The 16,609-nt window shown below is 51.3% G+C and overlaps 5 protein-coding genes across 7 annotated transcripts; 3 read left to right on the forward strand and 2 right to left on the reverse strand.

Annotated features, from left to right (window-relative positions):
• Positions 1–457: 457 nt before the first annotated feature.
• LOC122624687 (exportin-6-A) lies at positions 458–7,730 on the reverse strand. Of its 2 annotated transcripts, XM_043804359.1 has the most exons (11): positions 5,680–5,900; positions 5,047–5,570; positions 4,377–4,532; positions 3,912–4,294; positions 3,631–3,827; positions 3,129–3,565; positions 2,511–3,060; positions 2,275–2,444; positions 1,988–2,197; positions 1,488–1,923; positions 458–1,361 (listed from the first exon to the last, which is right to left on the reverse strand). In XM_043804359.1, exons 1-11 carry the CDS (start codon positions 5,680–5,682, stop codon positions 1,284–1,286), a joined length of 3,144 nt encoding a protein of 1,047 aa, XP_043660294.1. In that variant the 5' UTR covers positions 5,683–5,900; the 3' UTR covers positions 458–1,283. The 2 variants fall into 2 exon arrangements, with proteins under 2 accessions (XP_043660294.1, XP_043660296.1); XM_043804361.1 differs by lacking the exons at positions 5,047–5,570; positions 5,680–5,900 and adding an exon at positions 7,488–7,730.
• LOC122624690 (28 kDa heat- and acid-stable phosphoprotein-like) lies at positions 6,107–6,971 on the forward strand. Of its 2 annotated transcripts, none has more exons than XM_043804364.1 (2): positions 6,107–6,230; positions 6,305–6,971. In XM_043804364.1, exon 2 carries the CDS (start codon positions 6,353–6,355, stop codon positions 6,941–6,943), a length of 591 nt encoding a protein of 196 aa, XP_043660299.1. In that variant the 5' UTR covers positions 6,107–6,230; positions 6,305–6,352; the 3' UTR covers positions 6,944–6,971. The 2 variants fall into 2 exon arrangements, with proteins under 2 accessions (XP_043660299.1, XP_043660300.1); XM_043804365.1 differs by having other exon boundaries at positions 6,114–6,230; positions 6,290–6,971.
• LOC122624692 (apoptosis regulatory protein Siva-like) lies at positions 7,149–8,742 on the forward strand. Its single transcript, XM_043804366.1, has 3 exons — positions 7,149–7,452; positions 8,032–8,365; positions 8,474–8,742. Exons 1-3 carry the CDS (start codon positions 7,308–7,310, stop codon positions 8,535–8,537), a joined length of 543 nt encoding a protein of 180 aa, XP_043660301.1. The 5' UTR covers positions 7,149–7,307; the 3' UTR covers positions 8,538–8,742.
• LOC122624686 lies at positions 8,474–13,520 on the reverse strand. The gene is made up of 6 exons (XM_043804358.1): positions 13,362–13,520; positions 10,917–13,298; positions 10,200–10,846; positions 9,769–10,131; positions 9,154–9,714; positions 8,474–8,941 (listed from the first exon to the last, which is right to left on the reverse strand). Exons 1-6 carry the CDS (start codon positions 13,375–13,377, stop codon positions 8,780–8,782), a joined length of 4,131 nt encoding a protein of 1,376 aa, XP_043660293.1. The 5' UTR covers positions 13,378–13,520; the 3' UTR covers positions 8,474–8,779.
• A 262-nt stretch (positions 13,521–13,782) lies between these two features.
• LOC122624688 (ATP-binding cassette sub-family B member 10, mitochondrial) lies at positions 13,783–16,582 on the forward strand. The gene is made up of 6 exons (XM_043804362.1): positions 13,783–14,292; positions 14,356–14,562; positions 14,727–14,929; positions 14,996–15,277; positions 15,333–16,076; positions 16,142–16,582. The coding sequence occupies exons 1-6, from the start codon at positions 13,917–13,919 to the stop codon at positions 16,409–16,411; spliced, it is 2,082 nt and encodes a 693-aa protein (XP_043660297.1). The 5' UTR covers positions 13,783–13,916; the 3' UTR covers positions 16,412–16,582.
• Positions 16,583–16,609: the final 27 nt, after the last annotated feature.

A 16,609-nucleotide genomic window follows, 5' to 3' on the forward strand; every position in this document is an offset into this window, starting at 1 on the left:
CACATATAAAAACCGTAACAAAAAAAACAAAAACACGCTCTACGGGAACTTCTTTAGCAATGATTTGAAACAAATCACTTATTATTAGTTAGTATTACTTAATCGGATCTCTGACCCGCGTCGAACTGCTCTCACCGAATTCGCCGAAATCACTGAAATCTAAGAGTACAGCCGCAATAAAGTCATATTTTTGGGCAACTTTAGAACAAAGTAACGGGTTTAAAAGCTCGAACACTCGATAGTTCATGGTGGAGAAAGGGAAAGGAAACAAAGAGAGTGATACCTGTCATAATCCGATCTCTTTCATGTACATAGATATGTATGTATGTGCCCATATAAATGATGAGAGCACAAATTATATTTGCATTCATAAACACACTGTTTTATAACTGCTTAAACTAGACTTTATCAAACTAATTCAATAACGTTAGTTCAATAATTGCACACAACTGGCGAATAAAATGGTAAAAATAGTTTTATTGGACTTTTGATTGCAGGACCTAAGCAATTATACATACATACATAGTTCAAATCATTACAACGGACTTAAAACGCCTCGGATTTACGTGGTGTGTGTTGGTGTGTGTCGTGTGTGTTGTGTGGTGTTGGTTTCTCCCAGAATAAATTACATGAATTCGGGCTCGGGTTTTGCGTCCCCTTCCAGTTATTTTCTTACTTGGTACTTTATACTTGCTTACGACGTAACTGATTTACATGTTGAGATATGCTAATTAATTTATGGATATATATGTATAAGTGTATGTATATGCTACTAAGATATATGTATGTAGGTATGTATATGTAGTATGACTTTTATCGAGTTGCGGTGACAGCACAGAAAGCAGAGTAATCGTATGTATGTTACGCGGTAGACATAAAATTAACGGTAATAATGCACTTAACCTATTTACGAAGCTTGTTTTAATGTTTTAACATTTAATGTCTTTTTTCAATCGGGTCGAGTGCTGAGCTCTCCAAACAGAAACACAGCCTCGCACAAGGAAGAACCAAACGCAATCTGGTGGCATGGTGTTCGAACTTGGGGACATGGGGACTTGGTGACATGGGGACATGGGTAGACGATTCACAAGACGGACACGGATCGGGATATGGCATATGGCATACAATACGCGACAGCAAATTACACATAAAAGTTACAAAAATAAAACAATACAGTATTTCCCTATTTACATGCAAGAACCTAATCGTATGCGGGCGTGGTCTACGGATCGAGGATGGGGGGCAGTACAGGTCCCGCGCTGGAGGGAGGGGAGAAGGGAGGCCTACGCCGTCTCATTGAGGTGCACGCAGTGGGCGTCCTGCATGAGCTGCGTGAGTTTCTGCGTGAACGTTGGAATGTCCTGCACAAGGAAAGTGAATACCAATTAAGCGCAAAGTCAGTGTTTGGAGAAGCAGCAGCACTTGCAACATTATGTTTATGGTTTGCAAGTGGTGTCGTTCCCCTCATACTTCAGTTTTTCACTCACATTTGTCTGGCAGATCTCCTCCAGCGACGTCTGAGCTACGGGCAAAGAGGCGTGAACGAAGCTCTCGAGCAACTGGCGTCGGTCCACCTGGCCCATGGCATACAAGGCCTGGGCAATCATGTCGAAGTGGAGGGAGCCCTCTCCACTCAGCAGCAGATTGAGCAAGGCCCCCTGAAAGGAAGCCAGCAGTTGCTCCTTGAACAAAGCGCGCTGATACAGCCGACTCCTCTCGTTCACATTTTGCATCGAGAAGAGGACGCTGCGCACATTACTGGGATCGGTGCCGCTGACCAGCATCTGGCCATACGCATTCAGGATGGCCATGAAGTGCGCCGGATGCAGGTTGTCGCTGCAGTTGAAGTTGCCGGAGCCACCGCCGCTGTGGCCGTTGGAGAGCTGATTCTTGTAGAAGAACTGCCACTTGCAGGTGAGCACACTAGGAAGAACGGACGTTAATTCATGACAACGCAAGTGCGATTTACTGCTCTGTAGCCTCTCACCTATCAAACAAGGCGTACAGCAGACTGGTGATCTCGCTGTTGTCGGCTGCCGCATTTTGCTGCTGCAACAAGGGCAGAATCTGCTGGGTGCTGAAATCCAGAATGGAGGGCAGCAGCCCCAAGGAAGCGCTGCCCGGCTGCTCCACGATCAACTTGAACATCTGCAGTATTTTCTCCATCACAGCCAGTCGGCTCAGAGTCAGTTGCTCCCTGGCGACAGAAAGAGAGAGCAAACGCATTGGTATCACACAAAAAAGAAAGAGATGGGAGACCCATCCGCGACCGACCTGCTGCTGACACTTATGAACAAGGTGATCATTTCCTTGATGAACTGGGCCCCCAAATGGGTGGGCAATGTTCGGAGCATGCTCAGACTGAACTCGGCCACCGTGATGGCCATGGCGATGCTGCTCTGCCCGAAGCTGTTGAAAATCATTAGGGCCTTGGTCAAAATGGGCTGCAAAACAAAAGAGGTCAATAGATTAGGATTGCATGTTCAAAATAGCATCAAGAAATAGGGCACCTTGAAAGTGCTTGCCAGCATATCCTTGGCATTGCCTCCAGTAGCCTTGAAATACTCGATGAGAGCAGTGAAGGTGCCCAGCAAGCTGAGCGTGGTGGCCGCCACCTTGCTCTCGTTGGCCTGGGCCAAGTCCAGATCGAGAAAGTTCTGTGCCAGCCCCTGGACATATTCACGCAGCATCCAGAGACGCCTCGGATACTCCTGCTGCTGCTCCGGCACGCTCTTCCACGGCAGCACCATGTAGCTGACCAGACTGATGTGCACATTGATGCACACCTGGCGCGGCAGTTGGGCGCCCAGGCGGGAGCCCGCCTGCAGCAGACTTTGAATTTGTGGTATATCCAGCAGGCACTTGGGCCGTATCACAGTCGATATGAAGAGCAGCAGCTCGCTGGCCGCCTGCTGCACAATGGGGGAGGCAGCCGATAGGGATCCATTGCAAGCAAAAATGCTGCCCAGGATAGCGAACAGGCGGTGCAGCAGCTCCTCGCTGCTCATGGCTTTCGTTAGTGGAAAGATGCTCCTCATGGCCAGTAGAACTTGAGCGTATCTGAAGGATCAAGAGCACATCATACATCATTCGAATGCACGTAGCATGCAAAAGGATGCCCCACTTACAGGTTGTCCAAATCAGTCTGGAACGTAGCTTTGTCCATTTCGCTGCCGCCGCTGTACAAACGATTGCTTGCGAGGAGCTGCAGCGTCTGCAGCAAGCTGTCGGACAGCATCTGCAGCTGGCACTCCATCTCGTCGGCAATCCCGGGTGCAGCTGACGATGAGTCCATCAAGGGGGCCAAGCGCACCACCGCCTGGCAGACGGTGGCAAAGTCGCGCAAAATCTCGCCCACATTGGCGCCCTTTAGCTTGCGTGCCGCCTCGTAGCTTCGAGCGCTGCCGTGGTCCAATGCGTGCTCCAAGGACAGCAAGTACATCTGTGGCCGCGACCAGTGGTTATAGACCTGTGCGAACACGATGTGTGCCCCTCTGGTGTTGGCCAGCAGGGCAAGGGACTCGAAGCATTGGTCCAGGAACTGCTGCCACTCGGTGGCGGAGGTCTGAAATCGGCAGTGCAGTTGGATGAGTGTCTGTGCAAGGTGACAAAATCTATTTTTCAACTCACATCGTCCTCCATGAGCTCGTTGTCCAGCACTTCTAGCTCGGGCTTGTTGGCCTCAAACTGAGTGCGCCGCATGATCTCGTCCACCAGCTGGGTGAGCACATTGTTATAACGCGTGATTTTGGCGGGCTGCTGGGCAATGCCTTTGATGATCGGTGTCCAGATCTCAAGCTTTTCGGTGAAGTCCAAGGCGCCGTGTACTGTTTGGGAGAAACAGGATTAGTAGCCATTTAATTACCATTCAATGACTTTAACTAAAGGCAATATTTTACCACGCGACTCACATTCAGTGGTGCAGCTGTAGAGCAGATTGAGGAAGGTCTCCAGCAGGTCCGGCTCCTGCATCAGCTTGCCGGCATACTTGGTGGTGTAGAGGCGCAGCAGCTCCCGAAACTTGTCGCTGTACATCTCGCTCTGCCGCCGATTGTTGTTGTGCTGCTCCAGGAGGCTGGTAACGCCGCCCATCAAGGGGCCTGCGAAGGGCAGTGGCTTCTGGAGGTAGAGCAGCTCATTCAGCACAGAGAGAGCCGCCAGGGAGATGGGCTCGTGGGCTGGGCGCCACTGGGAGAGGTCGAGTATGCTCATGAGGAAGTACTCCGAGATCAGTTCAGTGCGTATCCAGGACACCAAGTGCTGCACACATCCGAGCAGGTCCAAAATTGAGGAACTGCGGAGCAGACAGCCAAAGAAAGATATTGTGTAATGTATGAACTTCTTCATGAACTTCTTTGCAATCCACGATGACCCACCTTAATTGATTGTCATTTGGCAGCGCTGAGGTTAGACTAAAGTCCATGAGGGTGTTTGGTATGGTCGTTTGGATGTCTTTGCCATTGATGTGGCACACAGCGATTAGCAGATACTTGGTTACCAGGTCCAGAACATCGGGCACACACATTGAGATGCTACAGAAACACACGGCAAAGGGGAACACAGAATGGGTTAGGAACAGTGTGGTGGCAACTGACTAGTGATTTTCATTTCAGTAGGTACCACTTATTCGCTCAACAATGCAATATAGAGCGATAGCTGGGCAGCGTTTCAATTAGTTGCATTTTAACAGGACAACATAGTGTAATATATTTCTCAAGGACACGAAACCAGAACGGACTTACAAGGACATGGATGCTGTTCGTGAAATCGTATGGACTGTAACATAAGGGGGTATTTTTAAACAAATGTTACCACAGTTCAAAATACCATTATCGGCGTACGGCACAGTAAAGAAACAAACTTTTTAATCAGAGTGGACGTGGCAAAGTATTTAAGATAAACTTCCATGCACGAACATGGTGGATACGAGAAATGACCGCTTTTACTAAAAAGTGCATGTATAGTGCATGGAATATGGTGAAGTCAATGACATTAAAACCTCTGTTTGAGCCACGAGACCTGCGCCTCTTCGTGCTATTCACCCACCAGGAGTAGAAGTACTGCTTCCATTCGGTGGTCAGGTCGCCCCTGTTGCTCACCACCTCCTCGGAGGTGATCTTGAGCAGGTTGATGCCGAGCTGAAACCGTGTTTTCGTCAGTTCCATGCAGTGCTGCATGTAGTTGGGGTCCTGTTCGGGGAACTCGCGCTTTCCGAGCAGGGCTATCAGCTGGGCCAGCGTGTCCCTGTGCCGTTTGGCCACGTTCTGAGTGGCTCCCAGTTGGGCGTACGAGTTCCAGAGGGTCTCTCGCAGCAAAGTCTTGTCCGTGGACGTCAACTGCGTCCATCTCCGCGTGATTGTGTGCTCTAGGGTTGAGGTGCTGAAGAACCACAGGAACTGATTCTCGGTGATGTCGGAGGCGGTGGCCACACGGAGGCAAAGTTGCCACGCCTCTGGCTGCGACTTGAAGGCCAAGAGGTTTGTCTCGATCTCTCGTTTCCGGGCATTGGAGGTGCTGGGCTGGTAAAACTCCTGCAGCAGACCCTCCACCGTCGTCAAAGATGCGGCGTGCTTTACGGACAGTGGGTGGGTGAGAACCAATTCCCGGTTAGTTGAAATCGCTCGTTGGCTGAATCATTCTGAGCAAAGTTGTGGGTTTGGCCCGGAGCCCCCGCCTCACCATTTTCCGTGTCCTGTGCGGTCCTTCCGAGTGTCTGTGATCTGGATGTGGGGGTCACTATGAGCTCCGCTTGCTCGCGGTTCTAATTCCGATCGCATCAGCACTCGGCGTCCATTAATTGCATGGTTTTCTTTGTGTCTTTACACAAAAGGTGGCCAAAATCTACTCCGGGAAACTGAACAAATCGTACTCGGCATGGCAACCCTGGCCGATAGTCGATAGCTATCGATAGTCGTTGGCTGTGGGTATTTTGAAATTAAAAAGTGTCTCCTTTTTTTAAAAACAAAATTGGTCAGAAATGATTACAGCTAAAGTTACGAGAGAGCAAACATTCAATTCATATTTATTATTAGCCTGTAATAGAAATTTAATAGAACGTAATATTTTGTACAATGCAGCTTTGAATATAGTAACACTTATTTACTATAAACTATCTAAAACATAGTAGGCATATTACTGCTCCCAAAAAACTCATATGTCAGGCACACATCAAACAGCACGGCGAGTTTGTCTTGATTTCCTGCCATTTTTTTGCGCTTTTTATATCGGAGGTAAGACAGTTTTCACCACCTCACCTCTTGCCATTTGAGACAAAATATAACTGCCCCAGTGCCCTGCACCATAGTGATAGTAATCATCAGGAGATCAAGAGACCTTCGAGACTTCCAATATAATGCCGCGAGGAAAGTACGTGAACCACAAAGGTCGTAGTCGCGAGTTCACGCCCGCGGATGTTTTGCAGCAGGAACCGGACAGAATTCGCCAGGGCGAAAGGAGCAGCGGGGTGCCGATCAAGAATCAAGCTAAAGTCAATTTCGAGGACAAGTGCATGCGCAGCCAAGGCGCGCACAGCCTAATTGAGATCTCCAATCCGAATCGCTTGCCGCGCCGGAAGCCGTTGAGTCTTCTGATAACCAACACAAATGGAAATCAGTTCACCGAGGAGGACGACGCCACCCAACGGAGGCGGCGCGAAAGGAGAAGGGAGCGGATGCAAGGCGAAAATATCCAGAGGAGCAAGGAGACTTTGGCCGATCTCGCCAGACTGGCATTGGTTCGCAGGGAAAGGGAGGCGGCTGCCCAGCAGCGATTGGCCGCAAAGAAAGCGGCTGCCGAGGCGGCCGCCTCCAGCTCGGACACTTCCCTCAAGAAGATCAGCCAGAAGCCGTCGGAAGACGCGCCACCGGAGCTCCAGAGCCAGGAGAGCCAGAGCCGCAATCTCAGGGCACATCAGAGGAAGACTCGATCCCCGCGGAAGAAGTAATATGAAATTGGCAATACAAGAAGTACAAAGGGGCCATAGGGATGTTGCTTCCTTTTATATTCTCAAATAAATGCTATGGCATTGGAAAAACAACACTTTTTGAATTTGCCGCTTCCCTCAACTTAGGGAACTATAGGTGATCGATAGACGATAGTAAAATTGATCGCAGTCGGCGCTTTTGGGGATTTTTCACTATGGTAGCACTATTCTAATAAGGTAATATTGTTAGAAGAACGGGACCATTAAGAACTGTTAGCCTGCAAATCGGAAAATCGGAAAACCGGAATACCGGAAAGTCAGTGAAGGCAGGGCTATTTAAGGACGCTCCTATCCGATCTGCCCAGCGCACGCTGCCCATCTCATCATGGAGAGCCCGGTCCGCAAAAGGGCGGCAAAGCGATCGCGATCAGCGGATGGCGACGCCAATAACAATCTCACGCAGCGGAAAGTGTTCGTGAACCAGAAAATGAGCGACTCCCGCGATCCCCAAAAAATGAAGGAGGTCCACGGTACGTAGAGCATTCCCCCACTTGCAGCAACTTACCTGCTCCCCTTCCCGTCACTGTTAGCGGTTGGTTGAGGGGAGGGGGGAGCTTACCGCTCAGGGTGCAGTTATGGCGCGTTTGTTGCTGCTCGATTGCAACTCCTTGCAGAGATCAGTGTAAACAGTTATGCGACAAGAACAAGAATGCAGCTCAGCAGAGATTCCCGCCTCGAGAGCACAAGCCATCGATAAGCAATAACCATGGATACGCGCACGAAAAGATCAGCAAAAGCGGCTTTTGTGTCCACAATTCGTAATTGAAAGTGGGAATCGATAGGAAAGCTAGCAAGTACGTGAGTTTTGGCGTTGGCCGCGAACGGTCACTCTATTTTGCTGTCAGTTCAAAATTGTAGCGTTCCAATTGCACTTCTCGCCGACTTTAAACAAATCTGGTATAAATTCGCTTGTTGCTGTTCTCTTGTACGTCTGTCTTGTTGAAGCGGAGTAAAGCTGACTGAAGCTGATGGGAGAGGGGCGTGCTCGCAGTGTCTAACCCGAACCGAACCCTGAACTGGAACTCTCCAACTTGCTATTCCATTCGCAGAGAAGACGACCAAAATGCTTTTCGATGGCGCAGCCGGCAGTGGGCAAGGTCAGGGGCAGAATCCCCTGGATCCCTTGAATCCACTGGGAGCGGGTCAGGAGGAGCCCGCGCTGTGCGAACAGTACCAGCTGCTGGGCGATGGAACCATCATTCTGCGCAACCTTCGCACCGACTTGGCCAATCCGCGCCTGGAGCGCCACAAGTCCCGCTGCTGTCAGCGCCAAACGCTCGTCCACGACACATGCGTCAACTGCATGATGGATCTCTGCGAGGAGTGTGGATACTCCTGCGTCGAGTGCTCCAAGTTCATATGCCGCAGCTGCGTGACTTTGTTGTGAGTTGTACCCCCGCCTGAAGAAACACCTCCCTTATGGGAATCCATGTGGTTCCAAGTGGGCCTATTAAATCCATGCTCTTTCTCATCCTATTTCCCCATTTGCAGCGGCAATCGAGCTGATGAGGGCGAGGATCCGCTCTGCGAGCGCTGCCAGATGTTCTTCACCTAGGATTTCCAAGGACTTCTCTGCCTGCACAGAGGCGTCCAGCCGTTTTCACACAGTCAAGCACAGAGGAACATGAACTCGTGGTGCTCGTTAAATTTTAAGTTCTGAAGCAGTACAAATTTGGCACGACTCAAGGCACATAGGGCACTCATTTTTATATTTTTTTGAAGCGTTGGAATCTAACATAAATATAAAAGAGAAAATCTAACAGGTGTATTCTCCGTCTCCGTCTCCGCTCCTTGTCCCTACACCTTGCCCCTGAACTTGTGGTACTTCTCGTGATCCTTCACCAATCCCTCGTACATCCTGGCGCCGGCCTCGTTGCTGGAGCGTAGGATGAAGTGTCCGGCACGGTGATCGCACATCCCGATCAGCTCGTGGCAGACTCGCACTATGTGGACCTTGATCTGGGGAGAAAAGCGTATTATTATATCATTAGTAAAGTAAGCGTACTATAGAAATATATCTGCTCAGTGGATGTGTTCGTAGAATAGAAAATGTCAAATGTATTTCTCCTACAATATAGAACTATACACTTGGCCCTAAACAAATATCTTTGATATATTCTTGGGGGCATTGGGAAACTTGAATTTCGATTTGGACTTGACGTAAAACACACCTTTTCGAACAGCGTCGTGGGCCTCTCGGTTGCCACCATTTGGCGAATGGTGAAGATCAGCAGGAAGGGCGCCACTCTCTTCACGGCCAGCGCCTGCGTGGTGCTCACTGTGGCCATCACAGTAGCCAGCTTCAGACCCAAGTCCGCCAAGCCGTCCAGCTCCGTTTCACTGATGTCCTGTGTCTGCTTTCTTTCCGCCCGATAGCCAACGATGGCCTGGATCAGATCCTGGCACAGGGCACTGAGCTGCGCCGCTCGGTCCGACATCAGGTTGCTGTGTTGTTTCAGCAGCACAATCAGGTTGTCCGTGAGTGCAGCATACAGATCCACAAAGTGCTGCCAACTGCCGCCGTTTCTGATCAAGTGCTTGATGTCCACATCCAGCATGCTGCCCAGAAGGCAGTCCAGGGTCTCCCCTGTGAGAGGCACTGTGCGATTCCCGGCCAGGTTGCGCTGAGCCTCCAGGAGTCGGAGGGCATGACCGCAGTAGGCCAAGTCTTTGGGTTCCGGCAGGCGCAGCGAAACACTCACACTGATCAGCTCGAAGTGCTCATTAAGCATCTGAGGAGAAAGTCATTAACTTGGGAATAAGAACAGGGCACTGGGAACACTCACCGCTCCCTTCACGCTGCTCAACGAGCACTTGGCAAACAGTGCCAAAAGGGCTAGCACATTCTGGAGCGCAGCATGCTGGGTCTGCGACGCAGGACGTGCCATCTGCTCCACTTGTGAGGAAAGACGGCGCAGGAGCAGTAGGAAATCCTCGTTAGTCTTGTAGCCAATGATCAGCTTAATGGCCGGCTCCAGGCAATCCAGTGCTGAAGTGGAGAAAATGTCGCCCATCTCAATGTCCGCATTCAACTGCCGCCAATAGCTGCTCAGCACGAACTCAATCTCATCCGGATCCAAATGCAAGCGCTGGCGATGGGTGAGCGCCACATTCAGCAAGCGTATGGCATTAGCATCCCGATAGTTCAACTGAGAATATAGGATGATTATTGGTATGTTGGGTTCGTTCATTACTTCTAAGCACAAAAGGTACGCACCGAGTGACCAATGTATATCTTACAGATGCGCCGGAAATTTTCGTCTATGGGTTGCAGCTCCTTTCGCGTCCCGTTTTCCTCCTCCTCCTGAAGCTTCGCTTTCTTCTTTTTGTCCACTTTCTTCTCGGCCTTCGTTTTCTCCAGACCCTCCGGCTCTCCGGCCTTCTTCTCCTGCTGGTCTTTCTCCCGCTCCTGCCTGACTACGCGGTTGATGCAATTGCTCACGTAAGTGGCATAGCCCGACAGAGTGCAGTCCACGAACTCCTTGTAAGCAGATGCCTCCCTCTTCTTGGAGCGAAACTTGTGCGTCACCATCTCGCCATAGATCTCAATAAGCGGCTGCAGTTGGCCCTGCAATCGCCTGCCCTGCGCTCCAGTTACACTGCTAAGTGTTTCGATGGCCAGCAGCAGAAGACGACGCTCCTCCGCTGGCAACTTGTTTGACGCAGCCAGTTGATCTCTAAAGAAGCCCGTGCAACTTGCCAGAAATGCCTCACTACCAGCTCCCTGGCGGCGAATGCAGCGGGCAAAAAGTGTTTCGTAGAAGCTCCAGCCCGCCGTCGAGCTGCTTGGGATTAGGGGGAGCAGCTCGCTGAGCCGCGGGAAGTAGCTGCATATGGGCAGCGGATGACCAAAGTGCATAAGATCTGCAATCAAGTAGTTGATCCAATGAATGAGTTTGAACTGTAATTCTGTAACTTGGTTGAGAGTATTCACCTATTAGTAGCTCCAGTGTCTGATTGGCACCCTCCTCCTGCTGCCCAAGACTGAGATCCCTGTACAGAACGAAGATCACCAGCCAAAGACGCGACCGAATGTTGCCGGGCAGCTGAGCCAACGGTAGGCCCTGCAGAGTCTCGACCAGCTCCTGGGCCGCGGGCATGTGCAAGTCGGTTTCAGTCGATGCGTGTTCCCTCAGGAAGTGTATCAGCGAGCTCTCCTCCACCTGCTCTTCCAGTTTCAGCTTGACCAGCAGGGACCCCTTGGCCTTGGCATCTTTGGCCACTGCGCCATACTCCTTAAGCAGCTGCAGTGTTAGCACCTCAATGCTCTCCGCATCGCTTAGATGCGATTCCAGGTTTTGATTGTGTTTCCTTTGATGCAAACGGAGCTGCTTCTGGGCTCTGGATAGCCGAAAGAGCTGCTGCGGCGCCACAAACTCAGCCAGGGCATCGGCGCAATTGGCCTTCCGTTGATCCTTGAGCAGCCAACCGCTCTCGACCAGCTGCAGCTCCAAGCGCTGCAATCTCTGTCGGCAGCAGCTCTTGCCGAAGTTGTACACCCGTTGCTGGATCAATGTCCACTCGGCGGTGGGCAGGAAACCCCTCAGCTGCAGTGGCCGTTCGCTGGCGGGGAAACCATCTGGCCAGTAGTAGGCCAGAAGAAGCTCGAAGCCACTGGCTCGCTCTGTGCACTCCAGAAAGGCGTTCATGAGCCGGCGATTGTGCTCCTGGCTTAGTAGCAGCCGTCCAAACTGCTCCAGCACCTGGGAAGTGTGCTGTAGCTGTTGCTCCACTTGCAGCTGATAGAGCTGCACTTGCTCAGCCAGCCGAGTGCCGCTGAGGTATTGGCAAAGGAGCGCAGCATGCAGTTCACGTGCGAAGTCCAGGTTCTCGGGCAGCACTTCCTTCGGCCGATCCTCGTCAAGCAGTTCGGCGAAGGAATGCAACAGGGTCTTCCAAATCACCAGGGAGGGCTTGCTCATCAGGTGGCTCATTAGACGAGTGAATGCCACGCCGGCCGAGTGACTTGGCCAGGTTTGGCCGAGCTGCTTGAATGCGTCGTTGGCCGAAGGAGCCGCAGCTGAAGGAGTTCTACTAAAAATGATGCTTAGGAAGCGATCCTCCACCTGATGGCTTTCGTCTTCGATCGTTTTGGAGTCCTGGGTGCGTCGCTTTTTGGCTTCACTGTGGGGAACATCCAGAGGGTACTTTCCCAGCCATTCTCTGAGGGCCTTGAGCAGATTCATGATGAACCGCTCTGCACGACTCAGGCGACGAAACATGTCCAGCAGTAGGATGAGGTACTCCGAATACAGCTCCTCCACCTGGGCATTCTCCTTGGGCGACGTGAGCACCCAAACGGTTATCTGGTAAACATTCTGCTCCAGCAGCAGAGGATTGTAGCGCAGCGCAGAGCAGAGTAGTATTAAAACCTCTTTCAAATTTGACTTCTTGTACTGGCGCACCAAGCGCTCCAGCTGATCAGAAACAAAAGCAAAGCCGGTGACCGCTTGCGCTTCCTTTTTAGCCATTTTCAACTGCAGGGATACATCGTATTTACGTAGTGACATTAAGAGATGGGCGGCCAATTGAAGCGATGACTGCGATAATGCCTTTGTGCTGAATACACACTTTATGATGGACCTGAGCGTTGTTTGGAAGCGATTGTTTATGACACTGGCCTCCAAAAGGATCAGGCTGACATGTAGCGGAAGCTCCTTGATACGTTCAATGGTAAACTGAGCTTGGATTTGCTTCTCCAGCGCGGCCAATTCGTCGAGGCATGGGGTTTTCAGGGTCAGCAGCAGCTCCACAAGAGGACGAACAGTCTGCGCATCGTACTCTTCCAAAAGCTTCCCAGGCTCCTGAGAGCGGCGAACAATCTCCGCCAGCTGCTTGATCACCGGAACTACAAACTCCGCATCCCAGTGGTCCTGGCTCTCACCCCCATCCTTGCTATCCTTGCGCAGTTCGACGCACTTTTGATGGCACCTAAACAGGCTGCCATAGCACTCGAATAGGAGCTTGTTGCTGGACCGCAGGGCATCTTGGAGCAGCTCAGAGCTGAGAGCCAGGGGCAGGAGCTCCAGTGCCGACTCATTTGCGTTCTCCTCACGGGAGACGATCTCGTACAGAGCGTGGATCAGCTGCGACTTCGTCGTCTGAGTAACCCAGCCAGGCTGCGCCCGCAGGCTGAGGAAATCCTTCAGTTGCTGGGTGGGCAAGTCCTTGCAGCCACCCAATGACTGCGACAGCCATTCGGCGATGACCTCGTACTTGTTGGGATAGGGGAACTCCACGGATTGCCATACCTTGAGGGCGAACTCAACACGTGCCGCGTACGGCTTGTTCTCTTCCGTCAACCAGGACTTCAGCGCTGCGAATGGACGGAAGAAGCTTACTGACATGGTCTATCGGAAAGCTATGTGAAGGCACTTACCCTCGCCTGTGTCCATTTTGCCTCGTCCCGTGAAATGCGGATCAAATGCAACTCCAAATCCAAGTTTACTTCACTGCGGCACGTGCGGAATAAACAAAAAGTGTATCGGCATCGATATCGATTCACGTTCGATTTCGATATCAATATCGATTTTCGATGTGTGGAGGCGCTGTTAAGCGGCTAAACGGCTGTTGTGCCTATGTTAAATCTGGCTACTTTATAGGTGCTGTAGGAATGCATTTCACTTCGAGTACTTGGCCCAATTGACTATGAATTGGTATTTGCAGGTAGCCCAAAAACTTCGGTAGCCTAGAAATAAGAATATCAACGCACTTGGCAAATGGTACGAGTTAAAGAGGTGTTTGCCTCGCACCAAGATACATCTGGATATTTTTAGCTTTTTATGTCCGATACACTGCCTAAACAGCTGATCGCCCAGCAGCGAGGAAGAAGCAGAGCACCGTTGTGGATTCGTGTTGTTTATTTTATAATTCGAGTCATTTAACAAATTCCACTGTTCTTTTTTCTAAATTTCTGAATGAGACAGGAATCACAATGCTGTTGAACTGTACGAGGCTCCCACACCTTTGCACGACTCTCCGGGTCAGGCAAAACAGCCAAATCAGGCTGTCCACATCATATAATCACCACCTGGGCAGGTGCCTCCACCATCGAACCACCCGGTCGCTCCAACACAGCCTTGCGCCGCCGCCGACTCGCCACCATAGCCACCTGCTCCCAACGCTCCGCATGCCGTGGTGGTGCATGCGCCGTGGATTCGCACAGAGCAGCAAGTGGTTGGCCAGGAATGCAAAGGCGGACGCACCAACCGCAGTTGGAGCCGGAATCGTGCCCGCCCCCGTCAAAATGGGCAGGTCCCAGTTCGGCCGCCTGCTCAGTCTGAGTAAATCGGAGAAATGGGTGCTGACAGGTTACTAGCCTCCTACACGTTTTGCCATTTCCCGAATCCCTAACTTGACTCCGTATTTCTCAGCGGGCATTGGCTGTCTGATAGTCTCCTCGGCCATCACCATGTCGGTTCCCCTGTTCCTGGGCAAGGTCATTGATGTGGTCTTCAATAAATCGGGCATGGACAGCGCAGCCATGGCCAAGTTGGGCGAGTACTCGGTGCTCCTCTTCGGGATCTTCGTGCTGGGCGGATGCGCCAACTTCGCCCGCGTCCATCTGTTTGGAAATGCGTGTAAGTGGGATCTTAAATACACACTGTGCTAGCCCTGGCAAGTCGATAGAGCTCATAAAATATGTACATATTGTGGGAATCTCACCATCTTGGCTTTTTATATTAACAATGCTTTATAGGAAGCCATTCATCCAGACCCTATGTCTATGTGCGCCTCGTTTCAGCTCTCCGCATAGTGCGCAATCTAAGATCCCGGCTATACAAGTCAATGCTGATGCAGGAGGTGGGTTGGTTCGATACCAAGGGCACTGGGGAACTGATAAACCGGCTGAGCAACGACACCTTGATGGTGGGCACCTCGTTGAGCCAGAACGTATCCGATGGCCTGCGATCTGTGGCCATGATTGGCGTCGGCACGGGCATGATGGTACGATACAACAATGAGTGCTGTGCACTGCCTAAAACCTCCTTTTATCCAGTGCTTCCATTGCAGGTCTACACCTCCCCCCAGTTGGCCGCCATGAGTGCCTTGGTGGTGCCCGCGATGGCGGGCATGGCCATCGTGTACGGACGCTATGTGAGGCGGATCACCAAAGTGGAGCTGGACAAGTACGCGGAGATAATGAAGTTTGCGGAGGAGCGATTTGGCAATGTTAAAACGGTCAAGACCTTCTGCCGAGAGCAACAGGAAGTAGCTGCCTTCGATGGCCACCTGGACGAAGCTCTGCAGATTGGCTACAAGGAGACACGTGCCAGAGCTATTTTCTTTGGACTGGTAAGACCTAAAGGGAAGGAACCTGGGAGAATCATAAAACTCTGTCCACTTTCAGACTGGCTTCTGTGGCAACTTCATCATTATATCAGTGCTGTACTATGGAGGCACCTTGGTTTTACAAGACTCGCTGACGATTGGAGCCCTCACGGCCTTCATGCTCTACGCCGGCTATGTGGCCATCTCGATGAATGGGCTGTCCAACTTCTACAGCCAGCTGAACAAAGGCATTGGGGCCGCGGAGCGCATTTGGGAGATCTTGGACAGGGAGTGCTCGATACCCATTGACAAAGGTATCGTGCCGCTGGAGAAGCCGGTGGGCGAAGTGGGATTTCAGAATGTGTTCTTTACGTTTCCAACGCGTCCTGAATCGGCCGTCCTCGCCGACTTTTCGCTAAATTTGATGCCGGGAACAACCACGGCGGTAGTGGGTCGTTCAGGATCTGGGAAGACGACGATAGCTCTGCTGATGCTCCGACTCTATGATCCCCAAGGGGGCTCGGTGCTGTTGGATGGCATTGATTTGCGAACGGTGAATCCGCAGTGGCTGCGAAACAACATTGGTGCTGTCAGTCAGGAGCCGGTGCTCTTTTCGAGCTCCATTCGAGAGAACATCCTGTACGGCGCTAATCCTGGCGAAACACCCAGCCCGGAACGACTGCAGCAGGTTGTTGAAGACGCCAATGTTAGCCAGTTCACCGACCAACTGCCCGATGGACTGGACACGCTCGTCGGCCAACGGGGAATGATGCTTAGTGGCGGGCAGAAGCAACGCGTGGCCATTGCCAGGGCTCTAATTAAGGTAGTCTATATTTCATATCTCAAGTTACAATTTCCTAAGTGTTTACTCCTTTTGTTTCCCACCAGAACCCCGCTATCCTGATTCTGGATGAAGCCACAAGTGCGTTAGACGCCGTTTCGGAGAACCTGGTGCAGAATGCCCTAGACAACCTAATCCAGGGACGCACCGTGCTGACCATTGCCCATCGGCTCAGTACAATACGGAATGCAGATCAAATCGCCGTTCTGAGCGAGGGAAAGATTGTGGAGCAGGGCAGCTACAACGAGCTCATGGGCGTCCAGGAGGGCGTCTTCCGGGAACTGGTGGCCAGCCAAGCATTCGGCAGCCGAAATTAAGAGATACGTGGGTGTGGAATTTAAGTTAAGGCGGACTAAACGACGTTAAGTTAGAAGTAGGCCCACTGTTGCTATGTGGCGGCCCTGCTAGTGCTATTGTTACCGGGATATGTGTTCATAATTCAACTGTTTTTAGCTCTTTGTAAAATATACACCGTTGACCTCAAAGGATCCCACAAATCTTTTCTTCTAATGATG

This window comes from Drosophila teissieri, chromosome X (genome assembly GCF_016746235.2).
Source record: "Drosophila teissieri strain GT53w chromosome X, Prin_Dtei_1.1, whole genome shotgun sequence".
NCBI classification, from domain to species: domain Eukaryota; kingdom Metazoa; phylum Arthropoda; class Insecta; order Diptera; family Drosophilidae; genus Drosophila; species Drosophila teissieri.

Excerpts from the sequence above, each read along its gene's own strand:
- LOC122624686 (XM_043804358.1), bottom strand. Across the intron at positions 10,132-10,199 it reads AGATATACATTGGTCACTCG|TTGAACTATCGGGATGCTAA; the intron begins GTGCGTACCTTT and ends CTATATTCTCAG. Across the intron at positions 9,715-9,768 it reads TGAGCAGCGTGAAGGGAGCG|ATGCTTAATGAGCACTTCGA; the intron begins GTGAGTGTTCCC and ends CTTTCTCCTCAG.
- LOC122624688 (XM_043804362.1), top strand. The coding sequence starts at position 13,917 with ATGCTGTTGAACTGTACGAGGCTCCCACACCTTTGCACGACTCTCCGG. Across the intron at positions 14,563-14,726 it reads CCATCTGTTTGGAAATGCGT|CTCTCCGCATAGTGCGCAAT; the intron begins GTAAGTGGGATC and ends GCCTCGTTTCAG. Across the intron at positions 15,278-15,332 it reads GAGCTATTTTCTTTGGACTG|ACTGGCTTCTGTGGCAACTT; the intron begins GTAAGACCTAAA and ends GTCCACTTTCAG.
- LOC122624687 (XM_043804359.1), bottom strand. Across the intron at positions 2,198-2,274 it reads TTCATAAGTGTCAGCAGCAG|GGAGCAACTGACTCTGAGCC; the intron begins GTCGGTCGCGGA and ends TTCTGTCGCCAG. Across the intron at positions 1,362-1,487 it reads AGGAGATCTGCCAGACAAAT|GACATTCCAACGTTCACGCA; the intron begins GTGAGTGAAAAA and ends TTCCTTGTGCAG.
- LOC122624690 (XM_043804364.1), top strand. The coding sequence starts at position 6,353 with ATGCCGCGAGGAAAGTACGTGAACCACAAAGGTCGTAGTCGCGAGTTC.
- LOC122624692 (XM_043804366.1), top strand. The coding sequence starts at position 7,308 with ATGGAGAGCCCGGTCCGCAAAAGGGCGGCAAAGCGATCGCGATCAGCG. Across the intron at positions 7,453-8,031 it reads AAAAATGAAGGAGGTCCACG|AGAAGACGACCAAAATGCTT; the intron begins GTACGTAGAGCA and ends TTCCATTCGCAG. Across the intron at positions 8,366-8,473 it reads CGCAGCTGCGTGACTTTGTT|CGGCAATCGAGCTGATGAGG; the intron begins GTGAGTTGTACC and ends CCCCATTTGCAG.